Source organism: Penicillium paradoxum (assembly GCF_028828445.1).
Source record: "Penicillium paradoxum strain IBT 22861 chromosome Unknown utg000005l_segment0_segment0, whole genome shotgun sequence".
Taxonomy (NCBI): domain Eukaryota; kingdom Fungi; phylum Ascomycota; class Eurotiomycetes; order Eurotiales; family Aspergillaceae; genus Penicillium; species Penicillium paradoxum.
The window spans coordinates 1,694,496-1,710,186 of NW_026643183.1; the positions used below are offsets into that span (position 1 = coordinate 1,694,496).

The following is a 15,691-nucleotide window of genomic DNA, read 5'->3' on the forward strand; positions in this document are numbered from 1 at the left end:
AGTCGCTCTCTCACAGCTTCGGCTGGTGGGGCTTTGAGGGTTGTCTGGGTATTGTATGTGTTTTATGACTTCAAGAGGTATTAATCAATTTTAGGCTTATGACGATACTCTCTTTTGCTTTTTCCGTTGCTTTCTACGAATTTTCGGCCCTGGATCGACTCCTAGCCTCGTGGCAAATACCGGTCTGTCGGCTGTCTGAGACCAGCCTTTTTGTAATTTCGATCTTCACTGTCATGGACCTCGGATCCTGGGGTGACTTTGAGATCCCACAGATCATACCCGTTTAAACTAGGGATCCATGACCCCGCGCAGGCTAGCAGCACTCCTTATTTTGTACGGAATACTCCGTACGGAGGACTGGGGCTTGGGCTGATGACTTCGGAGCTATTGTCACGAGTGTATGGAGTACGATCTAGTACATATATCGTCTATTTGGGTCCAATCAAAGCTCTACTAACCCCGTAGAAAGAGGGTCAGAGGTCATCTGATAAGAGACACAGCTCACTTATAGGTGCGGTTCGTAGTGCCCCAACGGGCTGACTTCAACGGTGGAGATGTATGTGTGGTAGTCAGGTTATGGACAGCTTTGCGGTCAGCGTATACATCATACATCGATGTCCGCCGGGCGCCATCCATGCATATGTGCTGGGGGCGGAGCTACTACTCCGTACTCCGTCTCTGTACATACACCGCAGTTGGCATCGCAAGCCACCGCGCCGAGGGTACGGGAAGGTTGCAGATGTTACATCTCCACCGGGTTATTGCTAAAATCCCACCAAAATGTATCAAACTCCAGAACGGAGTACGGAGTATAGGATACCAGAACGGGCTCGATACCACATGCAACGTATCTGGAAAAGACAGAGCACGCAACTCGATAAGAACCTCTACCGGTGACCGAAATCGTGGGGATGGATCAGCACATTTGTCATACCAGAGCGGATTCTATTTTCCCGCGAGTCACTGGGTACTTTTCTTAAGTCCGTTTTGTGGCTGGTATTGAACCGATCTGCCTGGACTTTGGGGGGGGGCCACCCCCCAATCCGGAGCCAATTCACCGTCGTTACTGAAGATCTTACCACAATGCGAGAACCGATGTATACGACCCTTCCGACACTAGCGTGGTTCCTCGCTCTCGTACGAGTCCGCTTGGAGATTGCCCCGATTTTGCAGATTACATCCATACCCGGTCTCAAGTGTAATAATCAGTGATCCGGACAGCCAGGGTAGTGGGGCGGGATACAAAAACCTCCTGATTTCCCAATGAGTGCTTTCGGTCTGAAGTATACCGGAATGCTACCCGGGTCATATTATGGTTAACTCTTAACTCTACCTACATAGTCAGTTATATCAGTTATACTTAGAAGGTAAGTATGTCTGCTTCTACCATAGTATCACTCGAGGATGGTGTGAATGGTTATGACTGAAAAAGGAAAAAAAAAAAAGGACATTCAAAGGCCGACAATGACCTGTGCATGTAGCTCTTTTCTTGAATGGAACCCCTGTCGTCATCTTGATGCTTGCTGTTTGTCAGCTGGAACGCTCCAGGGCTGCACGCTGTGCCGGTCGGGCTACTGTAGTCCGACCGGCAGAACGAGGAAAATAACCAGGCGGTCCCGCGGTTCGGACAAATAAAGGTCCAGACCGAGCTTATCTCGGAGATTCTGCCTATCAGGATGCTGACATAAAGTACAAAGCGGTGAGCATATCACGAGACCTCGCTTAGCCCTGAGTATCACGTGGACTGTGGCTCGCTAAGATTCCCGTTTGGGCTAGGGCGAAAGCCAACACACCGGCTGCAAATTGATTGTGCGCCTGACTCTATCGAAGCGACGACAAACCACGACAACCGGGAACGACTTTTGATCTTGCGGGTCATTCCTTCGACTTTCTTTCCTTGCCCGCTCCCCAGAGAAACGCCGACACAATGCCTTCGGAACAAGGACACCGCCGTGAGTGAATCCCTCGAACTTCTTATCGATCGTCGGTTTGGCGGTCTCGAAATCGCAAACCCGCACGCATCTCGAGCTGGCACTTTGTGTGCAGCGACCTTGAAACTAAGACACGATATGCTGACTATTTTCTTCCTCTAGTTTACGTCAAGTAAGTTACCACCGCACTTTCATCGTCGCATTTCAAGTACATATTCAGTTCGACATGGAGCACCGATTTTGGGAGGGACACGAATGAATCATCGCTACTCAAAGTCGACACAACATACGATATGAACAGAGGATTAATACGAATTTCTTTTTACAGGGGTCGCCACCTGAGCTTCCAGCGTGGCAAGCACACCCTCACCCCCAACACCAGGTATCTACACCCTGCGCCCACAAATTGAAATCGAAGAATGGAAATCTGATATATGGTTATACAGCTTGGTCAAGATTGAGGGTGTTGATGACACCAAGTCCGCCAAGTTCTACCTTGGCAAGAAGGTCGCTTTCGTTTACCGTGCTAAGCGTGAGGTCCGCGGCTCCAACATTCGGGTGATCTGGGGCAAGGTCACCCGGCCGCACGGTACGTGAATGCAACAATCCGTCTCGGGCAGCTATCATCAAATAGCACCGAGCAATCTTTCGATCCAGAATGTGGTTAATCTGACTCGATTTCGATCCAGGCAACTCCGGTGTTGTGCGCGCCAAGTTCCGCAACAACCTCCCCCCCAAGTCTCTCGGCGCTACCGTCCGCGTTATGCTCTACCCCTCCAACATCTAAACGGCTTCTCTGTGTTGTTTTTAGTGGGCGATTCCCTTCTTCGCGCAGACGGTCGGTCAGGCAAGGAAAAGTCGACGGAACGAGCCGATGTTGATTTGAGGTGATGGAGTTGGCGGGTTGATAACGTTTTGTTCGTGGGAGAAGGCAGGGCCAACAAAGCCCTACGAATCAAAAAATTTTACACTTTCATAGCTGTGTCGGCCACAAGGCACTGGGAACGAGTTTTATCTCGATATTTCTCCTTGTTACAATTCGCGAGCATGATGTGTCTGGTCGCGCAGCGTCACTTCTCCCATTGTGTATCTGACGCTTATACGCACCAAATTCCATACCATTTCAAATTTCAACAACTCCGGTCAATCGATCCGCTTCTTCGTGCGTCCGTCTACCGTTGATCTAGAAGAAATCGCATTTCCTTGCTCTGGCTCCAATCTACCATGACAAGCTTGTTTTGCAATCCCGAATCATGTCCGGCAACGTAGGCCAGGATCAAGCCCCTGGGCAGACCTAGACCGTAGTATTTTAAAATTAGCTACGGAGTACGGAGTATAGCTTGAACACCCTTGTGCGGCGTGGTTCCCCGGGTTGGGATCTGGTGTGGACCCGCTCATGCCGTCATCTCAACAAAAAAGCTATGCTCTCGAGGCTTCATTCAGGGCTTGCTTTCAATGCTAGTTTGATCTGACCTACCATGTGTGCTACGTTCATATTCTACGTGCTATGCTCTCATTTGCAACGTTCTCAAGCTCTCAAGCTCTCAAGGTGTTGAATTATATATATCCATCCCATGAACCCAGCCCTGAACTCCACTCTAACCGAAGTATATATTCCCCAGTATACAGAAAGCAAACCCGGTATCCCAAACTCCAAATCCCAACACAATCCCATCATGAATCTTACAGACTTTCCTTGTGAATTGCTTGCCTATGCGCTTTCAAATTCTCCCGTCGACTCGAAGCGTGATCGCACCAGGGACATTTGAACGCGCCTGGGTTGAGATGTTGAGTCTCGATGTGCCGCCTAAGCACCCCTTTGCGCGAGAACAGACGATCATACGTACATCCCTTCCATTCGCACTTGAAGGTTCCGTAATTATCGTTGCGCCTGGAATTGAGTTTATTTAGTACAAATGATAAAGCCAAGGAAAGAGGAAAAAGACAAGACCCACTTTTTTTTGGATGCCCGGCCTCGAGAACGACAGGGTAGCTTCTCGGGCTGAGGCATTTCTTTCGCGACAGGGGGCGAGACCGCCATTTCAGTCCAGGGACTGGGATAGCCAGGGTCGTAGAGGCTTGCTGGGGAGTGTATGGCGGCGATTGGCTGGTGTGGAACAGATCGCGGGCTTTGAGGGTTGATCGACCTCTTGGCGGTGCTTGGATCTAGATAGGACGAGGAGGGAGTCGGGGAGAGCATGGTGCTGAGAGCAACAGGAGTCGAGGGAAGTGGGAATTGATAGTTGTATGGATGAGGTTGAGCTGTGAGTGTTCGCGCGGCGTTCAATGGGTCTGGCGAGGGAGTCATGGAGATATTCTCAGGCTGTTTGAGATACTCGGTTCTCAAATTCTCCAAGTCGGCGTATGACCACGCAGCTGCGACCTCTGGGATACCTCGAGTATTGTTGCGCGCTGGCCACGCCATGATGATGATAGTCGCAGAGCTGTTGCGAGCAAGCTTTAGGAAGGACGAGACAAATGACACGAGTGTCAAGTGAGGAAGTCAGGTAGATTTAGCAGGATTATCATCTCAGTCAATCAAAGGGCTAGCCGGTATTTATAGTCGACTCGAGATGGTCCAGGAAAGTCGGTAGGTCAACTTCATCAAAACACGCACCAAACAGTGCACCCCCAATAGGAAAGTGGACACCACCAAAACAAGAAATGTCGCCCGGATTTCCCCCAGATTTGTTCTAGAAGATGTGTGGAAAGGTTGGTCTTACGCCCCCAAGAGCAGGGGTGCACTTTCTCTACACATCCATGTTCAACATTGCTGAATCGAGATAGCCGCGATTTTAATTCCAACGAGGGGTGTCTAGTGGCTTTGCTAGCAGGGCTAAGTATAACCCTGGACATTTTTGGCCCCGAGGTATTTGGCCTCGGCAAACACGCTATTTCCGGCTCTGATCTTCCACTCACAGGGCCCCAGGGAAGGCAAGAAAAGAAAACAAAAGAAAACTAGGATATTTAGAATAGTTTGATGCAGATACCGCAGAAAGCGAGCCAACCGAATGCACGGGTTTGGCGCCAAAAGCAAATCATCAGCACGAGCCGAAGATGATTGATATGTACAGAGGATACAGGTATAATAGAACGGAGCCTCTAATCCTGAGCCCCTGCTCACTACTATACAGTATATCGCGCGTTATTTTACGAGATTTTCGAGAATATCAATGCGGCTGAAAACTAATGCATGTGCTATTCCGTTTCCATGGCCCCGGGGCGCAGTATCATCGATTCCCCATCCAATCTCAGGAGTTATTCTGGCTGCCACGTCACGTCCGGACGGGATATGCAGATCATGAGCCACGCGAATACATAACTCCCACGTTGGACTGGGGAGAATACGAGAGATCGGCGCAAGGTCCTCCTTTACTTCCCATTCCTGCGTCCCATTCTTATGTGAGATTCTTAAAGCCTGTTCCTTTTTTTGTCCCCCACGTGAATTTCACATGCCGTGAGACTCTAATAATGGCTATAGAAGAATGATCCAAAAGAAAGCCTCGCGAAGTGGTATATCTACGGACCACGTGGTATTGGACGGGGGACAGGGATCTGAGGTTACATTGCGCCGAACTGCATATATCTAGGGCCTTAGCTTCTTGATGAAATTATAGTTACATCATATCTTTTCCATCCTATGGTAGCCATGGCGTAGTCGACGTCGAAGTTTTCCATAACCTTGAAGACTCCGGGCGTTGTGGTTAAATGTTTTAAGTTAGGGTTTCGGAGACCTTTTTGACAGGATGCAAGGGCTGTAAGACTTATGAGAATCCCATGTACCCCGGAAAAGGTGAGATATGATGTGAAGCTCAACAGTGAACCATTGGGGCACGTCGATCATGACTGGATATGCGAGGCCTGGCGCGCCCAAGGCGCGTATCCCGTATTTGCTCGCGTGGGCGAAATGCGGGCTTGCATGAAAGCTGACCCTCCTATTATTATCATTTAGCTCCTTGGCCAATCTCTGAAATTGATTCTAACAGAAAATAAGAGAAGGCCTAAAGAGACACTTCAAGAACTGTGTATCGTCAAATTGGGATATCAAACACCAGTGGACCCGACTCCAAACAAGCCAGAAAAAAACGATTAAATACAATAAAATAATAATAATAATAATAACAAGAAGAAACAAAGTAGAAACAGGAGAGATAGAGAGAGCACATACTCCTCCAACGAATCCTAGAAAACCGCCAACTGAAGAATCTTGTTCAGACTCGCTCCAAGTGAACCCTTCCCAAGTGTTCGACCATATTATCCTTTCGACTGAAACGCCTATCACAGATATGGCAGTTGAAGGAGCGCGGTGAAACATGCTGCGTCTCTATGTGGCGCATTAAAACGCCCTTGCGAGAGAAAGAGCCGCGGTATGTGCAGTCTTTCCATTCACATTGATAGGAGCCATGGAGATTCCTAAAATAACGAATGGCTTGTAAGCATGAGGAGGAGACGTTGCTTTGGTGACTGAAGGGTGGCGTACTCGACTTTGGGCCTGTGTGTTCGACCACCTTCACCAGGGGTGTGGACCTCGTAGTCGCTAGCGCGTGGCCGAGGGGCCTCTTGCATAGACGGTGTGGATGCAGAAGGCGTGTTGCATGTAGTACTATATTCGGAACTGACATGACCGCCCACTGTGGTGGGCTCATTAAGTCCGTTGATCTCGAACGAAGGATACTGTGTGGGTATCTGATCGAAAGGATTGCGCTCTAGATGATGCGGTGCAAGCGTCATGGGGTAGCTGGGGTGAATCGGCGCGGCGCTATGCTGGAGAGGGTTATATGAAAGATGATTGTCCAACGACAAGGATGGTCGTGTGAGCATGGAAGGAGGATGCGGATAAAAGACAGGTCTGTAAGGGCGTTGAGGATCACTGGAACTTCTTTGCCTGTCGCCGAAAGCATTCAAGGGAACGTTGTATGGCGCCCAGACCATCGTGTATGAGGAATGAGAACAGTTGGTAAATATTAAGGGAATAGAGCAGATAGTATTGTATCGGAAGAGTAAACAGGGCTCAGCTCAAGTCTCGGATCTCTTATAAGGGGATCGATTCTATATGTACATGTGCTCAGTGCTGTAACGTGCATCTCCCATCCAGAGTGCATGTATATGCGACCTTGCATATTTCATGTGCGCCAAGGGGATCGGTGGATTTTAGGGCAAACCAATGGGTTGCTTCCAACAATAACATTCCAACAGACAAAGGAGGGCTGGACATTGTAGTTGGTGGCCTCGGGAGGCCCAAGAGTAGTTAATCACGAACCCTCCCAAAGAAGCAATATCGGGCCGATGATAGAGATCTAGTGACGTGGGCAGCACCCCGTTTTTCTATAAGAGATGCCTCAAAATGGATCAAACCCAATCGATCTCGGCGTGCCTTTTCGAGTATAGTCTGGACGTTCATGGGGGTTGAGGCTCTGGCCAAACCTAGGGCGCTTCCAGACGGGTATAGCCTCAGCTCGCAAAAAATAGAATAACGATAATAATCCGGCGCGTACTATTTCCGATAGTATCCCTCCAATAATATAGCCTTTATACGCATTAGCTTGTTTCATGCCGTGGTCTATCCAGCATCTGTACCCAACGGAGGGAGTTGGCGGCGTTGTCGATCTCCGGAATCCCCGGGCTATTGAGTCAACATAGTGAGATTGTTCGAGATATATTAGCATGTCTACAGATCCCAGTGCAGCATGAGAATGCAGGGTATAATTCCTCACAAATCATCCGCCGAGGGTTCGTTGTTTGACGCTGCAACCTTAGATGCTTGCGTTGACAACCGCAGGGGCCACCTGCTCGTAACCAAGCCACCTTTTGACTGGGACTATTTTCGATAATCCGTTCCCTTTCTATCCCACACTGGCTATCCGAGTGAGCCAGTCCGAAATGACTTCAAGATATTTCGGAGTCAAACAACCGCTGCAGGTAAGACGCCAGAAACGGCACCCACATGTGACCGTACCCTTTTCCAGGCCAATCGAATGAATTAATTGCTTTTACTAAATATATACCTATCACCTCTCAAGCTGAGAGTCCGATCGACAAATCAACTTCATCCATCGATGACCATTGCACATCGACCCCTCTACCACTACAACTTGCCCTGGATCCCTCCTATTGCGGATTTGAGCCTCATAGTAACCCCCGCAGCAAACTTGTGTCAAAAATATGACACAAGGGACATGATCGCGAATTAGTCTTGCCTAATGACTTCATATACCTTTCAAGATCGATTTGGAGCAGGGGAGCAGGGACACTGTTTGGGTCTATATCGTCAAAAATCCGTGCTTCGATGTAAGATCAATTGGATATCAAGCAGGTTTCTCAAAGATTCTTATATCTAGACAGCCCTAGAGTAATACGCCGCATTTCGAATCTGTAACCAAAGTATTAGGCTGCCGCAACCGACAAATCAAGACCAGACTTGACCGATATGCCCTTGGGCCTGTCCCCGCATCGCATATCCTCACCAATATGCACCTTCACGATGTCTATCAAAGCCATAGTATTAGTTTTCCCCTCGCGTTCGCTCCAGCTGAGACCCAGCGCATCAAGAAGACTTACTTGGTCGTATTCCGAGGCCAAACTTCATATCCTTGCACCCGAAGTCGACCATCATAATTTCTCGGCCCTGTCCACACGGCAGCGAAAGAAAATTTATGCAGACTAGTATGGCAAGTCACACAAGGCACAGTTGTTTATACCAGTAGTCCTCCCTGCAGATCTGTAGATGGCATTTGCCTCTGATATCAGCCATAGTGCACACCAAACAACATGCTGTAAAAAGATGATCAAAGGAGAGGAATCAAGTAGTAGATCCCTCGTCGTTATGTAGCTGGGGTTACGGGTTACCCCACAGTGCCAACCACCCGAACAGCCCAAATAGTCATAGTACTAACAGAAATCAAACAAAGCAAAGTTAGTAGGTCGTAGGTCGTGATATAAAAGGGATGTTTACTCGATTCAAGACACGGACACTCAATTTGATGTATCGGTTGCTTTACAATTTCATTTGACGTGGTCCCTACACTCCAGCGTGAGCAATTATAGATGGCAGGGTTCAATATGCCCTATGGATCTCATACCACTCTTCACATCCTTTGCTTTTGTAATCACACCGTATCCATGAATCCCACAATATACAGCCTCCGGGTTATCGAACACATCTCGCGGCAAGATCCCATGGTTGATTGGTGTTTATCTAACCATTCGGCTCACTCCTTTCACTATAAAGCATATATAGCTTCAAACAAGGATTCATTATAGATATACACCTGCAATGATTTTGTGTCATCGCGTACCTATGATAGTATCCCCTAGCGTGTCACTCAGTAAGGTTTAATGCAGTATATGTGGCAGCGGATCAGTATACCCTCAACAAAATGTGATGAAAGTACCTAGTGACTTGGCTACCATGACGGAAAGAATTATAGGTTGTGTTGGATTTCCGAAGTGTTGATATTATCGAGGGAGGGAGTGAGAAGAAGAAAAGTGATCTCTATCTCTAGAGAAACGAGAACAATTATATGCCTATATATTAGCAAATAATCCAGCAAGCAGCCCAGTCTGTACAAACAGAGAGGCCTAAATAATCTGGCATTGTAATGCTTCAGTAGTAGTCTTTTGCAGACGGTAACTCCAAGTCTATAACATTGAAATATTGTTACCTTCGAAGTCACAGAAAGGCTCATGACGAAGATGTAGATGTATGGACCAAACTGTTCATAGAGTTCTCTGCATGTCCGCGCGATCAAATCTATGGATATCAGATCAGGTGTATGCGATTGGTTACTCACGGGTGCTTGTGAAGCTGTATAGCGCTCCACGCTCGGTTTAGATTAAAATTAGATTTTCCGCTTAGGTTCAAGCTGACAGAAAATTAAAATACCTAAGATTGGGATGGTAGGAATAGCGTCAAGGGTGATGTATAGCCGGTGGCATCGGAGCACTAATACGCTAAGGGAAGCAAAGAATCGTTAAAGGAACTCTGGTATAGGTTAAGTATGTTCTAGGTAAGTATTAACAAAGGCATGACATGCATCAAAAATCATATGCAAATAGTGGTAAGAAATGAGTTTAGAGGTAGGGAATTTTGAGGCAGCAATGGTGAAAAGAGCTTATTAGATACAATATGTGTTAATTTTCTTTCAAAGGGGATATATGCAGATCGAAGCGGAGGAAGGAAATATACGAAGAGAAGGGGGAAAATTGATATGAGAGGCTATAGGATGTTAAACATCACCCTCGGACTTCAAGTTAGCATTGTTCTGAGATTCAATCAGCTCCTGACGGAGACGCTCTTGCTCAGCAAGACCCGTTGTCCGGACAGTGTGCTCGCGAGTCAGTTCACGACGGCGGATGAAACAGGCAAGAATAATACCGAGACCAGCCATGGCAGTGTAGAAGATCCACATGCGGGTAAGAGCATGCGTGTAGGCACCCAGAATGACTTGGCGCTGGGAGAGATTAAGGGTGTTTAGGACACTGGCAGATCCACCAAAGGAACCGGTAACGACTGAAGCGGTCTCAGGGCCGACAGCGGCGATAATCTTGGCTGACTGTTGACTCATGATGTTCTGGTAAATGACCGTTCCTAGAACGACGGACGTGGAAGTGGCAAGCTGACGAACGAAGCCGAAAGTGGCTGTTGCTGTAGCCATGTCGGCGGGTCGGATGTTGGCCTGGAAGGCAACCAAAGGGGCTTGGAAGTTGGGGCCGATACCAAATCCAGCAATCAACTGGAAGATAATGATACGGGGCCATGAAGCGTAGGGCTTGAGGTCGATACACAGACCATATCCGAGGGTCAAGAAGAGCATTCCACCAATGATCAGCTCGCGATAGCGACCAGTCTTCTTCATGAAGATACCCGTCCCTGCAGAGGCGACTGCAAGTGACAAAACCAGAGGCAAGACATATACACCACTCATGATAGGGGATGCCTGGAGGACTGTTTGGAAGTAGAGTGGAAGATAGTAGCTAGAAGCGATGAAGGTGAAGCCGTGGCAGAAACAAACAAGCAGGATGAGAACGTTATACCACTCGTTGAACAGCCGAGGGGGGATAATGGGGAACTTAGCAATCTTCCATTCCACAAACATTGCCACGGCCCAAGTAAAGACACCAAAGACAATCAAGCAGATCACGGTAGGCGAGGACCAGGGATAGTTGACACCGCCGAACTCTAGCCCGAAGAGAAACATCAGAGTTCCACCGACGATCAGGAATGTTCCCGCCCAATCGATACTGCGCACGCCAGCCCACAACGGGGTCTTCGGCGACTCAATATGAAGGAAGAGAATGAGAATGGCAAGTGAAACACCTCCAACTGGAAGGTTAAGCCAGAAACACCAGCGCCAAGTTACACTCGTAGTGAATGCTCCACCTATAATGGGACCCAGAGCTCCTGCAATGGCCCAAGTTCCACCAAACAGTCCATAGTACATTGGGCGGTCTCTGTATGAAAGTTAGTCTTGCCCAATCTCCAGACCATGGAGACATCCTACCTTAAACTGAAAAGATCGGAGACACTGATGTTTGCGAGGATAAGAATACCACCGCCGCCAACGCCTTGAACGGCCCGACCTGCAATAATGGAGGCCATATTCTTCGCCAAGGCACAGATAAGACTCCCAACCAAGAAGAGAACATTAGCCATCACAATGATGAGCTTTCTCCCCCAGATGTCACTGATCTTTCCCCACAGGGGAATACAAGCGGCGTTTGCCAGAAGATACGACGAGGCGATCCATGAGAAACCACTCTCAGAAGCACCAAACTGGGCGGCAATAGTGGGAAGGGCAGTGGAAATAATAGTCTACCAGGGCCACGTTAATGCCACCTCGAAAGCAAGGAGGAGGGAGGTGCGTACCATATCCAGCGCGGCCAAAAACACAGCCAACTATAAAGAGTCGCATATTAGCTTCTGCAGTCTTCCAACTTCCCCGCGCATTCGCATAAGCCTATCAGAGATTTTCTCTTACACATAGAGCCGTCATGACCACTATGATCTTTTTCTTCCCCATTTTGGCCGCTTGTGAAGGTGTGCGATCCAAAGCATCACCGGTCTTTTCCGTCACGTTCTCCGTATCAGTATTGGGTTCCACATTGTTAGATCGAGCAACTGCCGGGGCTTCCGTCTGCTCATCGGATACACCTGAGTTGGTTAAAGGTTTTTCTTGAGTCTGATCAAATATAGTATCACCGCTCGAAGCGTCTGGATGTTGGCGCTCGTTTGTCATGTTGAGTGAGGGAAAGAGAAAAGGGAAAATTTTTCTTTAAAGAAAAACGCGGATAAGGTCCGCCCGGTCGTCAACCGATGGAAAATATCTTAGATTAAGCGGAGAATAGTATTGTCTCTAGATATTTAAAGGGGCCCTCGGATTTCGCATTTTCGGAGTTAAGAGCTCTAGATTGATCCCCAGGGCTACAGTGACTCAAATGAGAGGTCAGCCTGAGTGGACCGCGCGGGTGGGTTATTGCCGCTGCCGACGTCAGCACCAGAACACTTCACTCGATCTACCTACATAAGATAGATCGCAGGGTGAATGAAACAAGGAAATTGAAGTCTGGATTATCTTCTCATTGGCAGACACCTGATAGAAGCACTGATCGAAATCTAGACCAAGACTACTAAGCTCCATGGATCCTCCAGCCTTGAACTGGTCAAGTGCTTATTCGCATGGTTCTTCCAAGGGGGTTACATAGTGGATTACATAGCTGTTACTGTCTTCTCTCTTTGATTCGGCCATCTCCAGATACGTCGCGTCCAGTCTGTGGCCGAGAAGGGGAATTATGTTCATTCGGGATTAAGGACATGAGGCACGTGCCAGACGGTCCCCCCTGAGAACGTGCGCATCGCGTCGACAACCATAATCGAATCACAACCCAACAGAGGAAATATGTGTGAGAGCACAGTCAGTACCAAATTTGGGAAATCAAATAGCAGTTGGCACATTGATCATATTGCAATGTCGCAAGGGAGAGTCGACACCAGGGCAATCATGCTGCGCGTCTATTCGTTTAAATTAAAATCTCATCCCCAGGGGTCACTGGTGGAGATTAGAGCTTCTCGATTTGGATTGCGATTCCAGAGCTGATCTTTACCAACTGGATGAGAACGAATATCGCAACTGGCGCTAGCGGTCTGAGTCGCTGGGGTGACTTGGGCTTTAAAAGTGATCCCTGGCGGTAGCTTGCGGGGCAAAGAGGAACTTGGAAGTTTGAAGTCCTTCATCCATCATTCAACATCGGCGGTATATGATTCCTTTCGCCTGAGGAGACGGGGTGGTCTTGTGCCAAACACAGATACACAGATACAATCCGCCACTGGGCATCCGTATGTTCTCAACTCGCTTAAAGGAAACGAGCAATTGATCGGCTTCAAACAAGAATTGTTCCTCTGACGGATGTCCTCTAACACATATAGGGGCTGGAGAGCTTGAACTAAAGTAAGATGGCAGTGAGCACTGTAATTTGCAACGTTTGGCCAACGGTCTGCCTCGCTCTTTCCAGAATCAAGAGGGCTCTTTCTGTTTTAGAAGGTACGTATCTTCCCGAGTACATATATTATGTATAGTGGCCTGGGCATCCTTGTAGGTCCTAAAAGAATCCGAGAAAGAGCAAGGATGGCCGAGCTCTGTATAAGCTCAGAGCTAGGGGTCGTTCCATAATAATTTCCCCATTCGTCAACAGTTCATGTTACCTTCACTGGCGCGATAGACTCTGTTCTGGTAAGCTGAACTAGTCCACAGTGCCGTTCTCTCAACTAGTGGAAATGAGAGTCGCAGTCAAAGCGGTCGGGATGGTGGTATGAGGGGCAGCCGGCATGAATTTTGTTGTCTCGGCCCCTTCTCTTTGATCACGATGACAGTACGTTCTTCCCTTGTTCTTCAAACAAAGGATAGCAGTTCTGTTTCTCCCCTCTTGTTCCCTGTCTGATAGTGGGTCACGTGCTTGCCTTTGCTTGCACGTTCAATAAGAAGGCTATAAGACGCGTGAAGCCTGGGCAATACCTTCATCACTCTCCAGCCGGCGCCTCAGTTTCCATCATGGCTCGCATTCATGACCTCCCACTTGAGCTACTGCAACATATCTTGTCATTCATTGCCAACCCTGGAAATTACTTCCGTCCAGATGGCGCTGAAACAAATAAGACTGCCGAAAGTGGTGATATCCAACCATTGGACTTGGAGGAGGATGATTTTGATTACAATGGAGTTCTACACAAGCTCTGCCTAGTTTCACGAGGTTTCCGTGAGATAGCCCAGCCTCTTCTCTTCCGACATCTATATGATGTGGGTTTCGGCGGGGAGCCAAGCGCGACCAGTTCCTTTACCAAAGCCATCTATCGTCATCCACATCTCGGAAGACATGTGCAGGATATCACCATTACGACTCTGCCATTTAGCCTACATGGGCATAAAAGTTTCACGGGCGAAGACATCAAGTTCTTCAAGAGCGTACTCAAGGACCTTGAATTAGGCGATCGAGAAAAGGCCTGGCTTGCAGCCTTAGAAAGATACGATGCTAACGTCTTTACGGCCTTATTGACCAACAAAACACCCAATCTACGTGGACTGCATCTGTGTGTAGGTCATGGTTGCGCCACCGGCATGAGGAAGCATCTCTTCATTCAAAATCCATCGTATCTTTCCAATCTTGAGTATCTTTTCATCGAAGCCACCAAAGGTTGGGCCGGTCACGTAATTTCAGCCTTTGAGAATTTCCTCTTACTCCCCAAACTCAAATCTTTCACCGTTCAGCACGGTGCTCTTCTCGATAAATTCTTTCCAATTACCTGGACTCCCGGGACATTGGCGATAGAGCGACTGGCCTTCCGGTACTGTCATATCGAGGCTGGAGCCCTGGAAAGCCTCTTCCAAGCATGCAAGAAACTAAAATCGTTCACCTACAATAACTACACCCTGAATCCACACGAACAACCATTTACACCTGATGATATACCGCCCGAGTTTACCGCTGCGGAGTTCACCAAAGCCGCGCTCTTACAAAAGGACACGCTCGAATCCTTCCGCCTCGAATTTGCTCTGGATCAATGGGAGATGTTTTACGCCGGCGAAGAAGATCTCAGTCTCATCAAGATCGGCTCATTCCGCAACTTCACCGTACTCAAGTCCATTGTCCTTCAACACGCATACCTCCCAGCACACCCCCAATTCCCTGCTTCGCTGAAAACGCTGCATATCACCGATTGCAACGCGTCCATCCGGGAGCTCTGCCAGAACCTCGCGACAGACTGCCAAAATGGCCTGTATCCGAACTTAACCGAGTTCAAGGTATTCGCATTTAATATCACGCTGCCGATCAGGCTTCACGACCAGACCATTCCGCAAGGGAAAACTCCCGCACAGTGTTTCATGGAACTCCGAGATATGTTCAAAGGCACTAAAGTGGACTTCCATATCATACCGTACCAGCTCCCTGATTTTGATGATGAGGACGAAGATGACGAGTATTATGAACATGACGACTTTGATGATGATGATTATGGGGATGCTTTCCTGCAAATGACCCCCGCAGAGGCTGCACGGTTCCTAGTACCAGGTGGTCCGGCGGTGCCCGTGCCATCACAGCTGTTAGATTTGCTTATGGAGGAGGCTTTGCAGGATCCTGACTTTGCACATCTTGCCCCGCGAGCTGGACGTGGAGATGTGAGTGATGATTCGTGGGAAACTGATGATGATAGCGATTAATCTACGTCTTTACCATGGCGTAAGTACGTGTATTCAATTTGATCTTTGATA

General features: G+C 48.2%; 5 protein-coding genes across 5 annotated transcripts; 2 read left to right on the top strand and 3 right to left on the bottom strand.

The window, feature by feature from the left end:
• Window positions 1–1,927: 1,927 nt before the first annotated feature.
• Window positions 1,928–2,942, top strand: N7457_005666 (60S ribosomal protein eL33; the record flags this gene model as incomplete). Its single annotated transcript, XM_057176710.1, has 5 exons — window positions 1,928–1,952; window positions 2,094–2,103; window positions 2,260–2,313; window positions 2,378–2,520; window positions 2,621–2,942. The coding sequence occupies 5 exons, from the start codon at window positions 1,928–1,930 to the stop codon at window positions 2,716–2,718; spliced, it is 330 nt and encodes a 109-aa protein (XP_057031012.1). The 3' UTR covers window positions 2,719–2,942.
• Window positions 2,943–3,614: 672 nt separating this feature from the next.
• On the bottom strand, window positions 3,615–4,356 carry N7457_005667 (uncharacterized protein; the record flags this gene model as incomplete). Its single annotated transcript, XM_057176711.1, has 2 exons — window positions 3,615–3,822; window positions 3,887–4,356. 2 exons carry the CDS (start codon window positions 4,354–4,356, stop codon window positions 3,615–3,617), a joined length of 678 nt encoding a protein of 225 aa, XP_057031013.1.
• A 1,786-nt stretch (window positions 4,357–6,142) lies between these two features.
• N7457_005668 (uncharacterized protein) lies at window positions 6,143–6,863 on the bottom strand (the record flags this gene model as incomplete). Its single annotated transcript, XM_057176712.1, has 2 exons — window positions 6,143–6,344; window positions 6,412–6,863. The coding sequence occupies 2 exons, from the start codon at window positions 6,861–6,863 to the stop codon at window positions 6,143–6,145; spliced, it is 654 nt and encodes a 217-aa protein (XP_057031014.1).
• A 3,293-nt stretch (window positions 6,864–10,156) lies between these two features.
• N7457_005669 (MFS transporter) lies at window positions 10,157–12,166 on the bottom strand (the record flags this gene model as incomplete). The annotated part of the gene is made up of 4 exons (XM_057176713.1): window positions 10,157–11,381; window positions 11,432–11,742; window positions 11,797–11,826; window positions 11,909–12,166. The coding sequence occupies 4 exons, from the start codon at window positions 12,164–12,166 to the stop codon at window positions 10,157–10,159; spliced, it is 1,824 nt and encodes a 607-aa protein (XP_057031015.1).
• A 1,809-nt stretch (window positions 12,167–13,975) lies between these two features.
• On the top strand, window positions 13,976–15,640 carry N7457_005670 (uncharacterized protein; the record flags this gene model as incomplete). The annotated part of the gene is made up of 1 exon (XM_057176714.1): window positions 13,976–15,640. One exon carries the CDS (start codon window positions 13,976–13,978, stop codon window positions 15,638–15,640), a length of 1,665 nt encoding a protein of 554 aa, XP_057031016.1.
• Window positions 15,641–15,691: the final 51 nt, after the last annotated feature.